This window comes from Rhinatrema bivittatum, chromosome 8 (assembly GCF_901001135.1).
Source record: "Rhinatrema bivittatum chromosome 8, aRhiBiv1.1, whole genome shotgun sequence".
NCBI classification, from domain to species: Eukaryota; Metazoa; Chordata; class Amphibia; order Gymnophiona; family Rhinatrematidae; genus Rhinatrema; species Rhinatrema bivittatum.
This window is the reverse complement of record NC_042622.1, coordinates 209,022,217-209,039,195: the sequence shown is the minus strand read 5'-3', so window position 1 is coordinate 209,039,195 and position 16,979 is coordinate 209,022,217. Positions and strand designations below refer to the sequence as shown.

The 16,979-nt window shown below is 45.7% G+C and overlaps 2 protein-coding genes across 6 annotated transcripts in view; both read right to left on the bottom strand.

The window, feature by feature from the left end:
* LOC115097228 (claudin-3-like) overlaps positions 1 to 16,979 on the bottom strand; it is an 87,729-nt gene that overhangs the window by 20,296 nt on the left and 50,454 nt on the right. The window contains exon 1 of one of the 5 annotated variants that reach the window (XM_029612855.1): positions 6,033 to 6,541. The exons of 3 other annotated variants lie outside the window; for them this stretch is intronic. The gene's annotated coding sequence lies outside the window, so the exon portion shown is untranslated. Of the gene's footprint in view, positions 1 to 5,290; positions 5,990 to 6,032; positions 6,542 to 16,979 lie in introns of those variants that run through there. One more of the 5 variants, XM_029612857.1, reaches the window with a different exon arrangement.
* CLDN4 (claudin 4) lies at positions 8,131 to 9,419 on the bottom strand. Its single transcript, XM_029612858.1, has one exon. The coding sequence runs from the start codon at positions 9,134 to 9,136 to the stop codon at positions 8,507 to 8,509; it is 630 nt and encodes a 209-aa protein (XP_029468718.1). The 5' UTR covers positions 9,137 to 9,419; the 3' UTR covers positions 8,131 to 8,506.

The window sequence follows — 16,979 nt, the reverse complement described above, 5'->3', positions numbered from 1 at the left end:
TATAAAATCAGGAGTTGGATGGAATAGGTTAACAGGGAATGGTTAATTACAATATAGGGGACCAACAAAAACCTCTATTTGTGTTCATATGCAGTAAACATAAATCATGTGCATCACTCACAATCAATGACCTCATATAGGCAATTTTAAGTCGGAGCCTTCATGTTGGAGAGAATACCAACTGGTAAGTAGTATGTTCCAGCTTTCATCCTTATCATTTAAAGAACAATTTACCTGTCGGTCAATTTTTGAGATTACGCCGTATTTGTCATAATAGAGAGGAATATTGCACGCAAGCACAAGCATTAGCCATCAGATTGCTCAATAGGGGTTACCCTTCCAAGACCATCAAACAAGCATGTAAAAGAGGTTATAATGCTCAAAGAACATGGTTACTTTTAGAGAGAGATGACAACGTTCAAGACCCAAAATTAGTATGCACATTAAGATATTCCATAAAGGCAAATTCAATTGCTTTTATCATCCGCAAATATTGGCACATTTTGCAATTTCATTCTGCTTTGAAGGAGTTGCCGATGATTTCATACAGTCGGGGAAAAAATCTTAGAGATTTATTAACGCACTCCTTCTTACGTTCTGATATTGAATATACTGATCAGCAAAATGGTGAACATACATCCTGTAAGAACTGTTCTTTATGCGCACAAACGATAAGCGGACCCACATGGACTGATCATGACGGTAATATTTATAGGGCTAAAACCAATACAAATTGTACATCTACCCATGTTGTATACCTAATTATTTGTCCGTGCAATAAATATTATGTGGGCAGAACAAAGAGAACTATACGCATCAGATTAATCGAGCATCGTAGTTGTTTGACTACAAAAAAACTGCAAGCTCCTATCGTAGCGCATTGTATGGAATTGAATCACGCATTTGTGGATCTTAAGTGGAGGGTCATTGATAAAATACTGATGACTAGCAGGGGGGGTGATCCACAATACCTATTGAACTTACATGAACAACGATGGATATATCAATTAAAATGTATTGCTCCAGCAGGATTAAACGCAGAGATAGACTGGTACTCATTGATCTAATTCATTAGATAGCATTTCGTTGTTTAAATTCACAGCTGACTGCCGCGCTGATGATTCTCTGACGTGGCAATTATCCATTGGTTGCTCTAATCTTAAAAATGGCGCCCCGCCAAACAATTTTTCCTCGGGTGAAGAAACGCTAACAGCAGAGCACGGACATCCACTTTGAACAAAAAGTTCGTTAGTACCCTTGTGATAAAGGTAAAAGTTTTTACTTTCTAAGTTACATTTATTGACGGATATATCTTTGCAGATGGCCCTATGAAGAAGGTGAAAAACCGAAACACGGACCATGTCGGGCATTTACTATCCTCACGGCACTGAGTCGAACGGTTTCTTCATACACGTCAAATATAAGCTAAGTAGCGATATGATAAAGAAATGATGCAAGTCTTATAACAATTTTATTAAGGTGAAATGACACAAGTCTAAGGTGATATCACAAAAAATATTTAAAAAATGTTTTTGAATGACCAATGATTACATATGGAGTGGTAGTGCGATACATACTACTTACCAGTTGGTATTCTCTCCAACATGAAGGCTCCGACTTAAAATTGCCTATATGAGGTCATTGATTGTGAGTGATGCACATGATTTATGTTTACTGCATATGAACACAAATAGAGGTTTTTGTTGGTCCCCTTTTTGTGATGGATAAGTATTGACTAATACCTCGAACAAATAATTTTGAGAAGTTCATCTATCTGTTAATTACAATATAGAACAGCACTAGGAGACACAGAGAAATGTTTAATTTTTTTAGGCAATACACAAACAAGCTGTGGAGTTTGTTGCTAGAGGATGAGGTCAAGGCATCTAGTGTAGCTGAATATAAAAAGAGTATGGACAAGATTCTGGAAGAGAGGCCCATTAACACACTTATTAGCTTGGCAAGCACGGGGATCACCACCTCCTACAACAGGGAATGAGGCTGATCTCCTGTGTACTTCCTCCAGGTCTGAACTGGCCATTGTCAGAGACAGGAAGTTGGGCTCAATGGACCCATGGCCTGATCCAGCATGGCACTTCTTATACCCTGTGGCAAAGTTTCTGAAATTCTGTGGCACTTTTGCATAAAGTATCATCATTGCACATATTAGGATGGACATTTTCAGAATGTCTAGATATGCTTTTGACCTGGGCAGACTTATTTGAAAATTGCCATCCTCAAAGTGACTGAAGTGGCAATTGCCACCCTCAAAATGATAAATGGACTTTTAGCTGCTTTAGAAGGAGGCATTCCCGAGGGGGGGTCAGGTTGGGGGAGGAAAATAGCACACAAAGGAGGTAACTTTCAAAGGAGTTATGCGCGGAAACGTATCATACTATTGTAGCAATTTTCAAAAGCTGTTTAGTCATGTAAAGTGCGCTTACATGAGTAAATCCTAAGGACAATTCAATGGCATATATTGTAACAATTTTCAAAAGCTCACTTACTGGAGTAAAGTGCATTTACACATGTAAAACCCAATGGTATTTAAATGCTTTTTTAAAATCAGGCCCATAGGGGGTAATCTTTAAAGGCATTTATGCCTGTAAAATGGCTTTTTTAAAATTGCTTTAGGGGTGTGAGCATAAATGTACACAGGGAAGCAACTTCACATGTACTTTAATGTGTACTTGGAAACACATTGCTGGAGTGGGGGAGGGGCAGAGCCGAAACAATTCACAGGCTGCTTTTGATTTTGGAGAGTATGCATGTAAATGCACATGTATGCAGCTACCTCGGCTCCCAGGCAGGTGTAAATGTGTGCAAGAATGCCACGCAGAGTTCCACTTACGCCCACTAATTTTCAAAGCCGACTTACCAGTGTAATGTCCACTTTGAAAATGAGGGCTTCAGACCCCCCTTCCTCCCCCCGCAGGCTGTTATAAAATTAGGTTCCCTTTTTGCAGTTTTGGATCTTCGCCTTACTTTCAGGCCGATACAGTACAGTGCGTTCTGGCGGAGCGCACTGTTAACCGGCATTTGGATGCGCGTTTTTGACGCACTGGCTTTACCCCTTATTCAGTAAGGGGCGATAGCGATTCGAAAACGCGCGTCCAACCCCCCCGAAACTAATACCGCCTGCAACATGCAAATGCATGTTGATGACCCTATTAGTTATTCCCGCGCAATTCAGTAAGTAAAATGTGCAGCCAAGCCTCACAATTTACTTTCAGAAATTAGCGTCTACCCAAAGGTAGGCGTTAATTTCTGCCGGCACTGGGAAAGTGCACAGAAAAGCAAAAAAAACTGCTTTTCTGTACACCCTCCGACTTAAAGTTAAAAATAATTAAAAATAAAAAATGTAAAATCGGCCCGCGGCTCGCAGGTTGAAAACCTGACACTCAATTTTGCTGGCATCTGGTTTCTGAACCCATGGCTGTCAGCGGGTTTGAGAACCGATGCCAGCAAAATTGAGCGTTGGCTGTCAAACTTGCTGACAGCCGCCACTCCTGTAAAAAAAAGAGGCGCTAATTTGAATATTTTTTTTACTGAATTGCGCGCACAGGAGAGTGGCTTTTACTGTATTGGCTTTTACTGTATCGGCCCGTTTGTCAGCCGCATCCTACCCATTCAAAAAAGTAGGTGCGAGTGATCACTCGTGCTATATGTCCAGGGCAGGTTCCAAAGTGAAAGAAAGCCCTTGTACATTTTCCCTTTCAATACTTGTGCAAATACTGCGTGCAAAAAAATTACATGCAAACTTTGTAGCAGTGTGGCCAATTTTAAAAATTGCCTCTGAATAATGTAAATGTGTTGAGCACCTGGTGTTTTGTTTTTTAAATATCTTTATATTAACACACATGGTCATTACATTTCTTAGGTACATATGGTCAGCACTTCGGAAACATCTTGACCATATTTCCTCAAGCCCTATTACCCATTCTTAAGTCAGCATAGGAACATCATGAAAACACCGTCATGGAGAGGTGCACCAACACGAGAAGTTGATGGAACACTATCCTGCCTGCAGATCATACCATCCCCCTATGCAAGAGATATACAATATTTGCACATGTTCTTATTTTAGAGATTGGATTTTATTTGTTGTTACTCATTTCTAGAACAGTTCATGGAGAAGCGGATAAAAAATTAAATGATGGATAATAAAAGCAAAGTAGTTTTCTAACTTTGCTTGTTTGCCTGTGTAATTTATTTTGTTCATTTTTGGTGGAGGATCTCAGATAGGGGTGTTGAGGGGAGGGGAGAGGATCTTGGGGATGGGGGAAAAGAGAGGAAGAATAGATCTCTGGGATGGGGAAGAGAGAGAGGATCTGGAGAAGGAAGGAGGACTGGGGGATTTGAGTCTAGGGGAGACCAGCAAAATATTTGTGAGATCCCCTGGACACTCTGTATTTGATGTGCGCTTTGTGTGGAGGCACAACGTGGCTGTATCATGGTACAGTTTAGTTGTCAGTCAGGCAGTTTAGCTGAATCATGGAAGGGTGTGGCTGTCAGGGTGTGTGGTGTGTGGGTGTCCAGTATGTAGCTTGGCGCTGGCACATTTCAGAATGGCTTTTGGGGGTTCCGGATCTTTGTCAGAGAGCGATGTGACCGTGTCACAATTCCGGGTGTTTTGTCGGGTTGAGGTTAGGCTGTATTCGCTTCTATTGCAGGCCATTGGTGCGCAGCCCTGTGATTTACTACTGAAATGTGTTTTTCTGTGGCTCATTGACTCAGCGTGTGAATGGGGGGGTGTTGTGCCTGTCTCAGAACGCGATGTGGCGCTGTATCGCGTCCCGGTGTGGCTGTGAGGGTGATGGAGACACAGGCGAGGAAGGCGCAGGGTAGTATCACTAGTACTGCCTCCCAAACAGCCTGCCCTTTCCACGAGTGAGTTTAAGGAAGCGGAGGAAACACTTCTCTCTCACTGGCTTGAGCGTGTGCAATATTATCCGCGTGGGACAGGACTGGTGAATATCCCTGGCACTGTGCACAGCTAGATTCTTTTACAGAAAAAAAACAAACCACACGGTGTTTTCTTCCCTCTTTGAAATCTTTACTGTGGTTTTGCAGCAGCAGCAGCAGCAGCCTGCATTTTAATATTCTGCCGGACTTTTACTGTCTCCACCTAACATCTGAAAAACAATCACACCCAGACTAAATGAATAAAAAAAACGCACAGATTGTGTCCATCTAGTAAATCAGGTTCCTCCAGGTTGCTGTTACCAGCACCGCCCAGTTTCTACAGCAAAGCACTCGTTTTGTTATACCCCGATACTGCAGAGCATACCTGGCCAAGGATAACAAAGATGTGTTTGTTCTCCTTGCGACAAAATCAATCAGAAGCAAGATCCTGGTTCCAAAACAGTTTCTGCTGGGGAGTGGCTGAAAGAGCACGGCTTGCTTTTCTTCAGTTAGGTTAAGTCGAGATTTAGCTACATTTGTTCTGTCCGTGCACGGAGGGCACTGTGGAGAGTGGGATTTTGCTGAATTATAATCTGCACCTGTTATATACAGGTGGTCTACGTTTTGGGTAATGAATAAATGACTGAAGATGGGCAATTACTGAATGTGAATAAAATATAGGCAAGACAGGCAACCGTAACAGCCGGTGCAAGTGGGTTCCCTACCAAGGTCACTGAGCAGCTTGCACACAAGCACAAAGGAAAGCATCCTGCCAGAACCCAAAACTGGCTTAGAAATGAATGCAATCTTACAACATAATAACAGTGGTATAAAACACGACAATTCCATATAAGACCAGAACACCCAGATTCTTAGTACTTAATAAAACAATACAATTCTTAAAGCGTTACCCCTTTGTGAATAAACTTCACAATCTCTAACCCGGTTACAGGGTTTTGCCACTAGAGAGATTTTAAATAGTTGGTCGTACACAATTTATAAAATCAATGCGATGCCGAGCTTCGGTAATTACAACTTCTTTTATAGGAATTGCAGCTTTTCTAAATAGTTTCACTCGGCCTCTTCAGGAGGTGCTAGGTATGTATCAAAGAGTAGCGCGCTTATACCAAATTGCCATACGCCCGAATCCATCACGAGATTTAGGCGGGCGGACAGTCTGCGCCGCGGCGGGGGGGGGCTCTCTCCTTCTCTTCTCCATCCACGCATTCCCCCCCCCCCTCCCTTTCCTCTGCATTCTTTAATAGCAGGCGGTCAGCCCTCCAGGCTCCTCCTGTGGGAAGCCGGGGAGGCAGACGTGCCCCTTATCTCCGCCTGGCAGCTCATCCATGTAGAAGTTCCCCGTCCGCGTCTTGAGCTGAGGCAGCAGGACGCATTCCTGTGTCTGCCGGGACGTACCAGGCGCAGACTGAAAGTCAGCAAATCCCCACTCCCCGCAGCACTAGGCGCAGGGGGGCCACAGGGTTTAAACCGTGCTCGACCCTTGTCTTTACGAAGCGGCTCGATTTTACTACAAGGACGTTCATGGCTCCCCCTCCCACCACCACCACCATCATCTCCCTCTGCTGGATTTCCATCCAGCACTGACAAACTCGGAGGAGCACCCCCCATAACTTTTCAAATTGCTCCATTAAAAACAGAGTTAAAGTAACACAAATCAGAGCATGTTCCATTGATCATGGTAATTTATTGTAGAAAACAGTCTCACTTAACTTTTAAAAACAAAACACATTCATTATAAAAATGTGGGTATAGCGGGTTACATAATTTACAACATAAAATCCGAGCCCGGCTGTGCTTGTTACTAGAGGGCTGAATATCCCTTACACTGCCTCTCCCTAGGGTGCTGGGAGCCTCTAACAACCCACCCCCCCCCCCCCCCCCCCCGCCTCCCCCCACCACCGTAAAATAAATCCACCACCTTCAGGAAAAAGCTGCTGTTGTATTTCTAGAGTGTTAGTCTAAGCAGACCAGTGCATTTCATGGGAGAAAGGGGGCACAATCCCCACCTTTCACAAAGTGACCCTGAGCAGAGGGGATGCAGGTGCCTGGTGATACCATTCAGGCTCTGGATCGGGGATGGGTTTCATCCCCCTCCCAGTTCCCGCATCGGTGGGGGGGGGGGCTTGTAAAAGAGCATCAGGAGCCTCCCTGCTAAGGGGAGGAGGGGTGCTGACTCCTCCGTGCCTCCTCTCCCAAGCTCAGCTCAGCGGTTCCGGTTTCTGGTGGGGTCAGCTGGTCCAAACCAGTTTTCCACACTAGAAAAGTCCTTCCCGCTTGCTCACCGGGGAGGGTAGGTGCGTGTGATGGTTGCTGTTCTCCTATCCCCTCCCTGCTAATATTTAACCTGGCACCCGTATGCGACGGTGCGGCAGGCAGACCCCCCCCCTCCCCCTCCCCCACCACTCATGCCAGGGCTGGAATTCCTTTTCCATCCTCCCCCTCCACCTTAGCTTTTCCCAGGGAGCAGGATCCAGAAAGGGGAAGAGAGGAAAGTTCACAGCAGCAGAGGAGATCGGATATCAGGCGCTTGGTAACCCTAGGCAGCAGGGGGGGCGCGGGCGGGGCAGGATGAGAGACCCTCAAACACCGCCGGCACGGGCTGGTACAACCAGCACCGCCCCCAGCACTCACGAGAATACATTTATCGTTTTAAATCTTAAGGGGGAAGAGAAAACAACATAAAAAAACAAGAAAAATCTAGTCGTCGTCCCCCCTCCCCTCCCCCCACTGTCCTCACACATGAGAAAGCCCCATGCGTTAGGTTCAGGTCACTGGGAAACCCGGAGCTGCTCCTCCTCTTCACAGGGCTCTCCCGGGGGGGGCTTAACCCTGGACGTCGGGAAAGGAATTCTGTCCGGAGAGGATCCGCAGTCGTGCGGCCCCCCCACGCCAAAGAAGCGCGGCGGGAGCGGATCGGCCGTCGCCTGTCGACCTTGAAGCGTCGGGTGGAGGGCGCTCGTCTCTCCCCGCTCCCGGGCGCTGCACTTCTGGATTCTTCTCGCTGGGAGGCCCCCGTGCCGCGCTCCTGCCACAGTCTGCAGCCAGGAGACGGGGCCCTCCCCACCCGAGGCGCTCACCGAAACCCGCCTCTGTTTACCCGCCAGACACCTGCTGCGCTCAGCCAGTTTCGCGCTGCCTTTCCGACCAGGGCTGGAGTTTCAGTTCATGACCCCCCTCCCCCCCCCCCCACCCTTCACAAACACACATCACAACCTCCCTCCCCTCCCCACCACCCCGATCCCTCCCTGGAACTGCAGAGGAAGGGCTCCTTTCAGCCGGGAGGCAGCTTATACTGTCCCAAATGTTTTTGCAGTCTTCTCTCCCTGAGAGTGAGATCCTCACAGCCATGCTTAGTCCATAGCATCGCTCCCTGCCCACCTCCAGCCAACAAGAAGGACCCAGCCACTAAATCCTTCCGCATAGCACAGGCAGCAAGGAGGAGACGGTAGTTTGTAAGATAATGACAGTCATTATTATGCGGTTTCTTGTCTTGCCTAGAAGAGAGGAAAATGCGGTGGAAAGTTGCCCCTCGAGCGAGTGCTGGGCAACACGCAAAAGCCCTGGAGTGGGTAGAAGTCCTTTACACGTAGTTGCTGGCAGGGACGGACCGGGCGGCCGTGTACTTGGCAGAGTAGGGCTTGGTTTCTCTCGGGGGGCAGCTGCAGCAAAGCAAGGCCCCTCCCAGGATGAAGAGGGCGGCCGACGCCCAGCCGATGTAGAGCGAGGCGCCCAGCTCCCTCTTCTGCGGCTCGGTCACGATGGGGTTGTAGAAGTCGCGGATGATGTTGTGGGCCGACCAGGAGACGGGGATGAGGGTGAGGAGGCCGGCGACGATGAAGACGATGCCCGAGACGATCATGATCTTGGCCTTGGCGGACTCCTCCTCCACGCAGTTGGTGCACTTGCCCCCCACGATGGACAGCATGAGGCCCAGGATGCCCACCACGATGGCGATGACGATGAGGGCGCGGGCGGCCTGCAGGTCCTGCGGCAGCGCCAGCATGGAGTCGTACACTTTGCACTGCATCTGGCCCGTGCTCTGCACCACGCAGTTCATCCACAGGCCCTCCCAGATGATCTGGGCCACCACGATGTTGTTGCCGATGAACGCGGTCACCCGCCACATGGGCAGCGCGCAGGTGACGATAGAGCCAACCCATCCAATCATGGACATCAGAATGCCAAAGACCTGGAGCCCCATGGAAGCCATGGCTCTCTCTCTCTCTCTCTCTCAGAGGAAGGCGGCTATCTTGTGTCGCCTCTGGATGCTCAAGCAGAAGTGATGCATGAAAGGATAATTGGGGGAAATATATGCTTCTGACTTGGGCGGAGTCCTGGTCCTACCACCCTGACCAGACAGAAACTCACCTGAAGGGATAGAACCAGTTCTTCTAGATTCCTGTTACTAAGCTGCTTTCTGCACAATAATGAATTGTTTCAACTAAAAAGCCAAATATGCTGTCATTCAATCTGCCCCTCAATAGAAGAATCCCCCAGAGGTCCCCCAGCGTCTCCCTCAGGTGCACCCTGTCAGTCTTTAGATGGGAGCAGGGCCTGGTAAGGTAATAAAATGAGGGGCTTTTCATACAGAGAGGGAAGTCGAGAGTTCCCCCCTCTCTCCCCCCCCCCCCCCCCTTCCTCTCTGGTTCTCCTTTTGAGCTCTGGCCCCAAGGATCCATCAGTACTTCAGTTTGGGGCTCCTCTTCCTGCCTCCTGCTGACCCCTTCACATGCTGCCAGGCCTGTCTTTGGACCTGTAATTCCCCCCCATCTCCTAGTGTCTCTCCTCTGTTCCTCTGTTTTGCCCCTTCACGTCTCCGAATCCGGACATTATCAAAAACAGGCAATGTGCTGAAGCAGCAGGGGCTTTCTGACGCTGTATTCTCCAAGCCCTTCTGTCTAACAGCACAATACCTTTTTTTCCTCTTATCATATCAGTCATCTCATGTCCATGGGCATTTGCTGTTAGGGATCAGAGAAGAGACTGGTTATATGTCCCAGGTGCTGATTTGGAGGAACTCTGAATGAGAATGAAAGAATCCATGATGAGTACGGAAAGGCACCCATGATAAGTATAACAGCTATGGGGCCCTCTCCAGCTGCAGGGCGTGGTGCGATTGCACCGCTCACACTGATCTAAATATGCATCTGGTCAACGGTAGAAAAGCCCAAAGTGTCCTCCGCCTTCCACGACTTTGAGACCACCTTCTCTAACTTCACTTTGTTCACAATGTCCTGAACCAAGTTGCACAAACGTCCCAATTCTGCTGAAGTCACAGATAATGAGTCAGGCCAGGGGGATGTCAGACAGTGATACTGGGAAGAGGCCCCACTCCGCCCCAGTCAGCAGGGAGTGCTGCAGAGAATGGAACAGAGGGGGAGGATACAGAGGAGGAGTACAGATGAAATTTCAGTCCCAGCTACAAGGGAGAACAGCAGGCAGTAGGTCAGAGAAACTACAGGAGGAACAGAGAGATCCTTGTGCCAGCCAGTGGGTGGGAACAGCAGACACATGGCAGAAAAAAAAAAAGGATACACAGCCAGGAGGAGGCGCTGCAGGGAACGGGACAGAAGACTATGGGAAAGACATAGCTCGGTCGCAGCCAGGAGGAGGCGCTGCAGGGCATGGGAGAGAGCCGGGATACGAAACAGTCATCTCAGCCGACAGGAGATGCCACCGCCGCTTGCAGGAACGGATGATAATACACAAAGGGGGGGGTCATTTTTCTAAAATAAGCGGGCAGCTGTAAAGTTCGTATGTATGTTCACCCACGGATTTTTCAGCAGTTCTCAAAGGGAACATGCATATGCACTTTCTTTTTGAAAACTGCCCAGGGAAAAAGTACCCTGCAGAAGAGATCCGCGCCCGCTTATTCTCCGGTATTTTCCCCCGCAAAACTGCGCTGCTCCCCGCCTCTGAGCCCCTTTCCTTTTCCCGTGGGTAACAGTGCGCGCCTTACTGATCCCGCAGTGGTACTTTCACCCGCATACAGGCCGGGCAGTTTTCAGACTGCCGATTCACCCGGTTATTTGGGGGGTTTGTGCTGCGAGAGGTGAAGGAGAATCTGAGCTATCTTGGCTCAAGAGCGATGTCGGGACGATTTTCAGAATTTACAAGAATTGTTTAACGCTGCCGAGTCCATTTCTCGTTATTTCTGTCTAACTCTCCCATCTCCCATTTTTCCTCAGCCTTCTTGCCCTTCTCCTGCCTTCTTTCGCAGCGACTCTCCTCCCTTTCCTGTCCACTCCTACAAAGCCAGACAGTAAGAAAAACACCATTTACCTCAGGCGAGGTACCGGAGCAGCAGGGGCTTTCTGACGCTGTATTCCCAAGCCCTTGTGTCCAGTAGCATAATACCTTTTCTGTTATCACATCAGGCATCTCATGTCATGGGCATTTGTTATTAGGGGTCAGAGAAGAGCCTGGCTATATTCGGTAATATATTTCTAGCTGAGGATAAGGCTGCAGTGTCCACTGCTAATTTGGAGGAACCCTTAATGAGAATGGGAGAATTCGTGATGAGCAATCCACAAATAAGGGACAGCTAGTTTCAATTATATCTAGGACCAATGATTAGCTGTAATTATAGAATATGCTGTTGTCCGAATATATCCTGGAATGTTAAAAATTCTAATCTTTATTATAACTTGAATAAACTGAAGAGTAAAACTTTTGTGTATTTCTTTTTTGCCTTTTTGTTAATTTTTATAAATGAGAGAAAAGACCTCAGAACTGGCACAAAGTCTGTTCAAAACAGGTACTTGTAAGCCAGTAAATTCAGTCACTGGTCTCATTCATCTCTCTTTTTTTTCATTTTGTTAAAACCACTGTTTTTCTTCATGTTGAAAAAAATCTTATACTTTTATCTTTGTGACTTAATTCAATTCGAGTTCTTCAACAATATGTATAAACGACTTGAAGATAATTCAAACTGTATTCAGAAATGCCCGACTCTATCTTGAAGTGGGTATTTTACTTGTGTACAAGTTTCAGAACTGCATTATCTCATGTGTTGAAAACATTCTGAAACATTCCCGACGTCTCTAGGGAAGAAAAGGCACTTATCTGACTGCTTGTTTCAGATTATTCCTTTACAAAACAAGAGTGTGCCAGCGTGGACTCTGTTAGTTTCTGTCAATCGCCGCCAACGTTAACGTTTCGCGAAAAAAAACGCTGCTTCAGGGTGGAATGATACTCTCTCCTCCTTTTGTCTTGATATTCGGGCTCAATTCAGAATGGAGAAACTCGTGACCCATATCAAGAAACCCAGAATTATGGGGGAACTCGTGAGGGCATAAGAAGGGCCATGCTAGCTCCATCCAGTCCGACATCTGTCTCCAACAGTGGCCAGTCCTGAAAAAGCAGATCCGATTTCTTGTTTTTCACTCCCAGGGATAAGTGGAGGGTTTCCTGGAGCCACCTATTGTAGTCAGTAACTGTTTATGAACTTTTCCTTTAGGAACTTGTCCAAAGCCTTTTTAAACCCCGCTCGACCACATCTTCCAGCAACAAACACCACTAATTTTGTGTGGCATGAAAAAAAAAATACTTTCTCCAATGTATTTTAAATCCGCCACCTAGGACTAACTGAAAGAGTCAATAACCGTTTCCTGTTTACCTGTTCCTCCCCACTCATGACATTTATGTATTTGACATTACAATTATTACATCCAAGAACTTTCTGGTTGAGAACAGAACCAGGTAAGAAACCAACAGATCAAAATATTAACAAAGGAGATCAAGAAAAAAGAAACTCCAACTTATAACTCATCAGTCCAGAATAAAAGAGAGGAAAATACCCAAACTAAGATATAATAATAGCAAAAGAAAAAGGCTGCTTTAGCTGTGGTCGTTCTACATGGCTTCCAGTTAAGGGAGAACAGAAGGGTTCTGCAAAGAAATCCGCTCACTGATAAATTTAGCAAGTTGAGACAGCTGGTAAAAATATATATTTCACTCCCCTAATTTTGATCTCACATTTACAGGGATAATTTAACCAAAATGAAGCTCTGTTGCATCACAGCTAGGTCTCACCAGTAAAAAAGCCTTCCCTGTGTAACCTTGGCTACATCCGGATGCATACAGTTCAATTATAAACATGTTTTTTGGGGGGGAAAAAGCTTATATAAGTAACCTCTATCAGAATCCATCAGCAAACTTATTATAAGAGTAGCAGGGACCTCATCTTCCTCAGGAGATTTTTCCAAAAAAGAAGTCAAAACATCCATGAAAACTTGATCTGAACCACCAGCACCATCAGAAGCTTTTTTTTTTTTTTTTAAAGGAGGCAGATAGTACGCCCTTGCAAATGGAGGCAAGGATTTTTCCGGTATTTGAAGGACTTCCTACACTTCTCCAAGGGGGAAACAAACTTCTTCCTTGGCAAATTTCTCAATCTAAGATTCCTGCACCACACGGAATTCTCAGGAAGCTCCACTTTACTCTGTAACAACAAGTGGCCCTCAGAATCCTGAACAGTCTGAATACCAGACTTCACATTTTCAACTTGTACAGCCTCAGACAGCTCTCTCTTGCACTTGGGAAAAGCTCACTTGAAAACCCTTGTCAAACAGCAACAAACTGCCCTACTTGCAGGGAAAGTTAAGCAATGGCTTTCCATATAACCTCCAGTGCAATTTCTGCAGGCTTCCCATATAACCTCCAGGGAATTTCTGCAGACTTCCCATATAACCTCCAGTGCAATTTCTGCAGACTTCCCATGTAACCTCCAGGGAATTTCTGCAAGCTTCCATATAACCTCCAGTGCAAGTGCAGTTTCTGAAGGCTTCACATATTACCTCATGCAATTTCTGCAGGCTTCCCATATAACCTCCAGTGCAAGTGCAGTTTCTGCAGGCTTCCTTATAATATCCAGTGCAATTTCTGCAGGCTTCCTTATAATATCCAGTGCAGTTTCTGCAGGTTTCCCATATAACCTCCAGTACAATTTCTGCAGGCTTCCCTATAATGACTAAATATCTAATTTCTAAAATGTGTAAATAAATAAACCTCCAGTGCCATTTCTGCAGATTTGTTCCTGCACAGAAGAAGCCATGAAAGTCCTCGATGGACACCTCCAAGTCAGGGAGGCCCGAATGGGATCCTGCCCTTGCTGGCACCTCCAACGATGCCATCCTGGAGCACTTGTGGGACGAATTTCTTCTTGTCTAAGAACATGTCTGGCCATAAAGCCCATCACCCCAACGTAGGCACAGGGAATTCAGTAAAGGTGCAAACCTTCCCCTTCCCCATGAAGAAAGGAAAATATTAAGACTTGGGGAATCAAATAGGGCCGAGAGCTCAGACTACGGACAGCTAACTGCAGCCATCGTGGCCCTTCCCCACCCTCCTCTCCCACCACCAACAATTTTATAGATCTCTATCATATCCAAGCTGAAGAGCCCTAACCTGTTTGGCCTTTCCTCACAGGGGAGCCATTCCAGCCCCTTTATATTGCTGTTGCCTTCTTCTGCACCTTTTCTAATTCTGCCTTATCCTTTTGAGATGGGGGGGGAGGGGGAGGAATCAGTACTGCACACAGTACTCAAGGTGTTGTCACACCAAAGATTTATTACAGAGACATTATGATATCCTCCATTTATTCTCCGGCTCCTTTCCAAATAATTCCTAGCACTGAGTCGAGGATTTCAAGGTGTCATCCACGATAACTCATAGCAAGTATGGGGGATTCCTGCTGAGCTCAGAATAAGCACAGGGCCCTCTGTACTAAGCTTTTTTCCCATAGCAACAGAATGGGAGGATACGTTTGGTGTATAGGCTCCAGAAAGAGGATCATCTTTAGAGGTGAATTTTCAAAACTTTACATGCAAAAACGTTAGCCTATACGCACATAAGTAGCATCTACTCGTGTATTCCGTATTTTCACTTTTGTGCGCACATACACTCGTGTAGAAAAAGTAATCCAGGGCCATTCCATAGTGGGGCCAATTCTTAAAGTGCACAAATTGCTGTTTTAAAAGACATTTGTGCATTTATGTTTGCCAACTACCTCGTGTAATTTTACACCTACTAATTATCTGGCAGAAATGTGTTTATTGTGTAGGACTGACTGGGAGGGAGGTCTGGGTGACCTGAGGGGGGAGTTCAGGCCGAAGAACCGGAAAGATCTCAGTGACCTGGAAAAGGACTGGGCAAACTGGATCAGTAATTGGTAAACTGGTTCATTTCATTTACAAGCGCATGTTTTAAAATTGGTTGACTTACGCAATTTTTTTTCTTTTTTTTTAGTTGTAGTCACAATGGCATTGGCTGCATTAGTATCCGCATTAGTGTAAGTTATTGTCTCAGCGGTTCCTTTTGGTTTTTTTTTTTTCGGTTCGATTTGCACTGGCATTGAGCCATATCTCTAGTGGTGTTAGTTGAGTTTTTTGTTTTTTTATTGTCATTTGAATCTCTTAGTATGTGATGAATGTTTTATTGCTTTTAGGATTGGTTTTATTGTACTTCGCCTAGGGCTTGTGCAATTGACAACTAATAAAAACTGAAATAAAAAAAACAAAAATAAATGTCCTACTTTACTTTTGCATGTAAAATATATGGGGCAGATTTTTAAAAAGAATGCGCGAGTGTCCCTGTGCGCGCGCTACCCGACATGCGCATGTTATAAAATCCCAGCTGGTGCGCATAAGGGAGGGTATAATTTAGCGAATTCACACGGCGATGCAAAGGAGCAGGAGCAAGTTGCGGGCGCCAGCAAGGTGCCGGCACGCGATCCCCCGGCACAGCGGCAAATGGCTTCTTGTACTGGCAACCTCTAGCCCCGCCCCCCGGACCGCCCCACTGCTGAGGCCCGGCTCTTGTGCGAGTAACAGGGGTTACACGCGTGGCCCAGGCCCCCCCTTTTAAAATGCGTGCGGCACGCACAAGGCCCGACCGCGCGCATAACCCCTGTGTTTTACGCACGCGGGCCAATAAAAATCCGGCCTTATGTGCTTATATTTTTAAAAATAAAGAGAAGTATGTGCGTTTAATGAATTGCAAGTATTTACGCGTAATCATACCTACACTGGTATGTTGCACGGTAGAGATAAATTAATTTTATGAAGCGCGCATATGTCATACATACGGGTTATAAATTACTTGCATACACCTGTTTGTGGCACAAGCTAAGAACATAATGCTGGGTCAGACCAAGGTCCATCGAGCGCAGCACCCTGTCTCAAGCAGTGGGCGATCTGGACATAAGAACCGGCAGATCCGTGATCTTTTTCAGCTGATCGAGTTGTGGGTACATTTTTTTTTTTTTTGCATCAGGTTTGTTTTTTTTTTTAATGAGTTTTTAACTTTAAAGAGAATCAATGTTAAGTAATAAGGCAGTTAAAAAGGGGGTTGGTTTCTGGTGAGGTATTGCTGGAGCAAACATTCAAACAGGTCCTATGCCTTAGGCAAAAAGTAAAAAAAAAAGAAAACAGATTTTGCCTTTATTTGCACTTTTGAATAGCTGGTGCAGTTTGACAGCTATGTGGGCAGAAAAATGGATTAGCTACGTTCTATATATGTTAAAACATCTCAAAAGAGAGTCGGACTCATGCATTGTGCTGATGCCATTTTGAAATCTTTTTTTATGTGTAATAGATTTCAATTCATTGCTGTAGGTAGGACTGTAAACACATACACATCAGTCTCTCCTCTGAAATGTTACAAATATCTGATTCCTAAAGGAAGAAATTAATTTTTCGCTGACTGCTGAACTGTTTCTTCCCCTAACATTACTGGTGGAGATTGCCTTCCAAATTTAGGGTTGAAGCCTTGACGATTGGCTCAACTGCTCACAAGATTGATACTCGTGCTAATTCAACCCCTTTCTGTATCTGTTTCCAAATTCCAGACTTACATCCGGTCCTAGTCTCAGATACAAACAAAATCACCTTTGAGAAGCAACTGGCATGCAAAAAAAAAAAAAAATCCAGGTAAATCTTCTGCAATAATCTTTTCTTTAAAAAGTTATTAAAAAAAAAATACCAAAGCCATGTGAAAAAAAAAATCTAATTGCACCAAGGTGTCTCTGAAATCTCCTGGGTTGCATTGCTAAT

Coding starts and splice junctions, on each gene's coding strand:
- CLDN4 (XM_029612858.1), bottom strand. CDS start 9,136: ATGGCTTCCATGGGGCTCCAGGTCTTTGGCATTCTGATGTCCATGATT.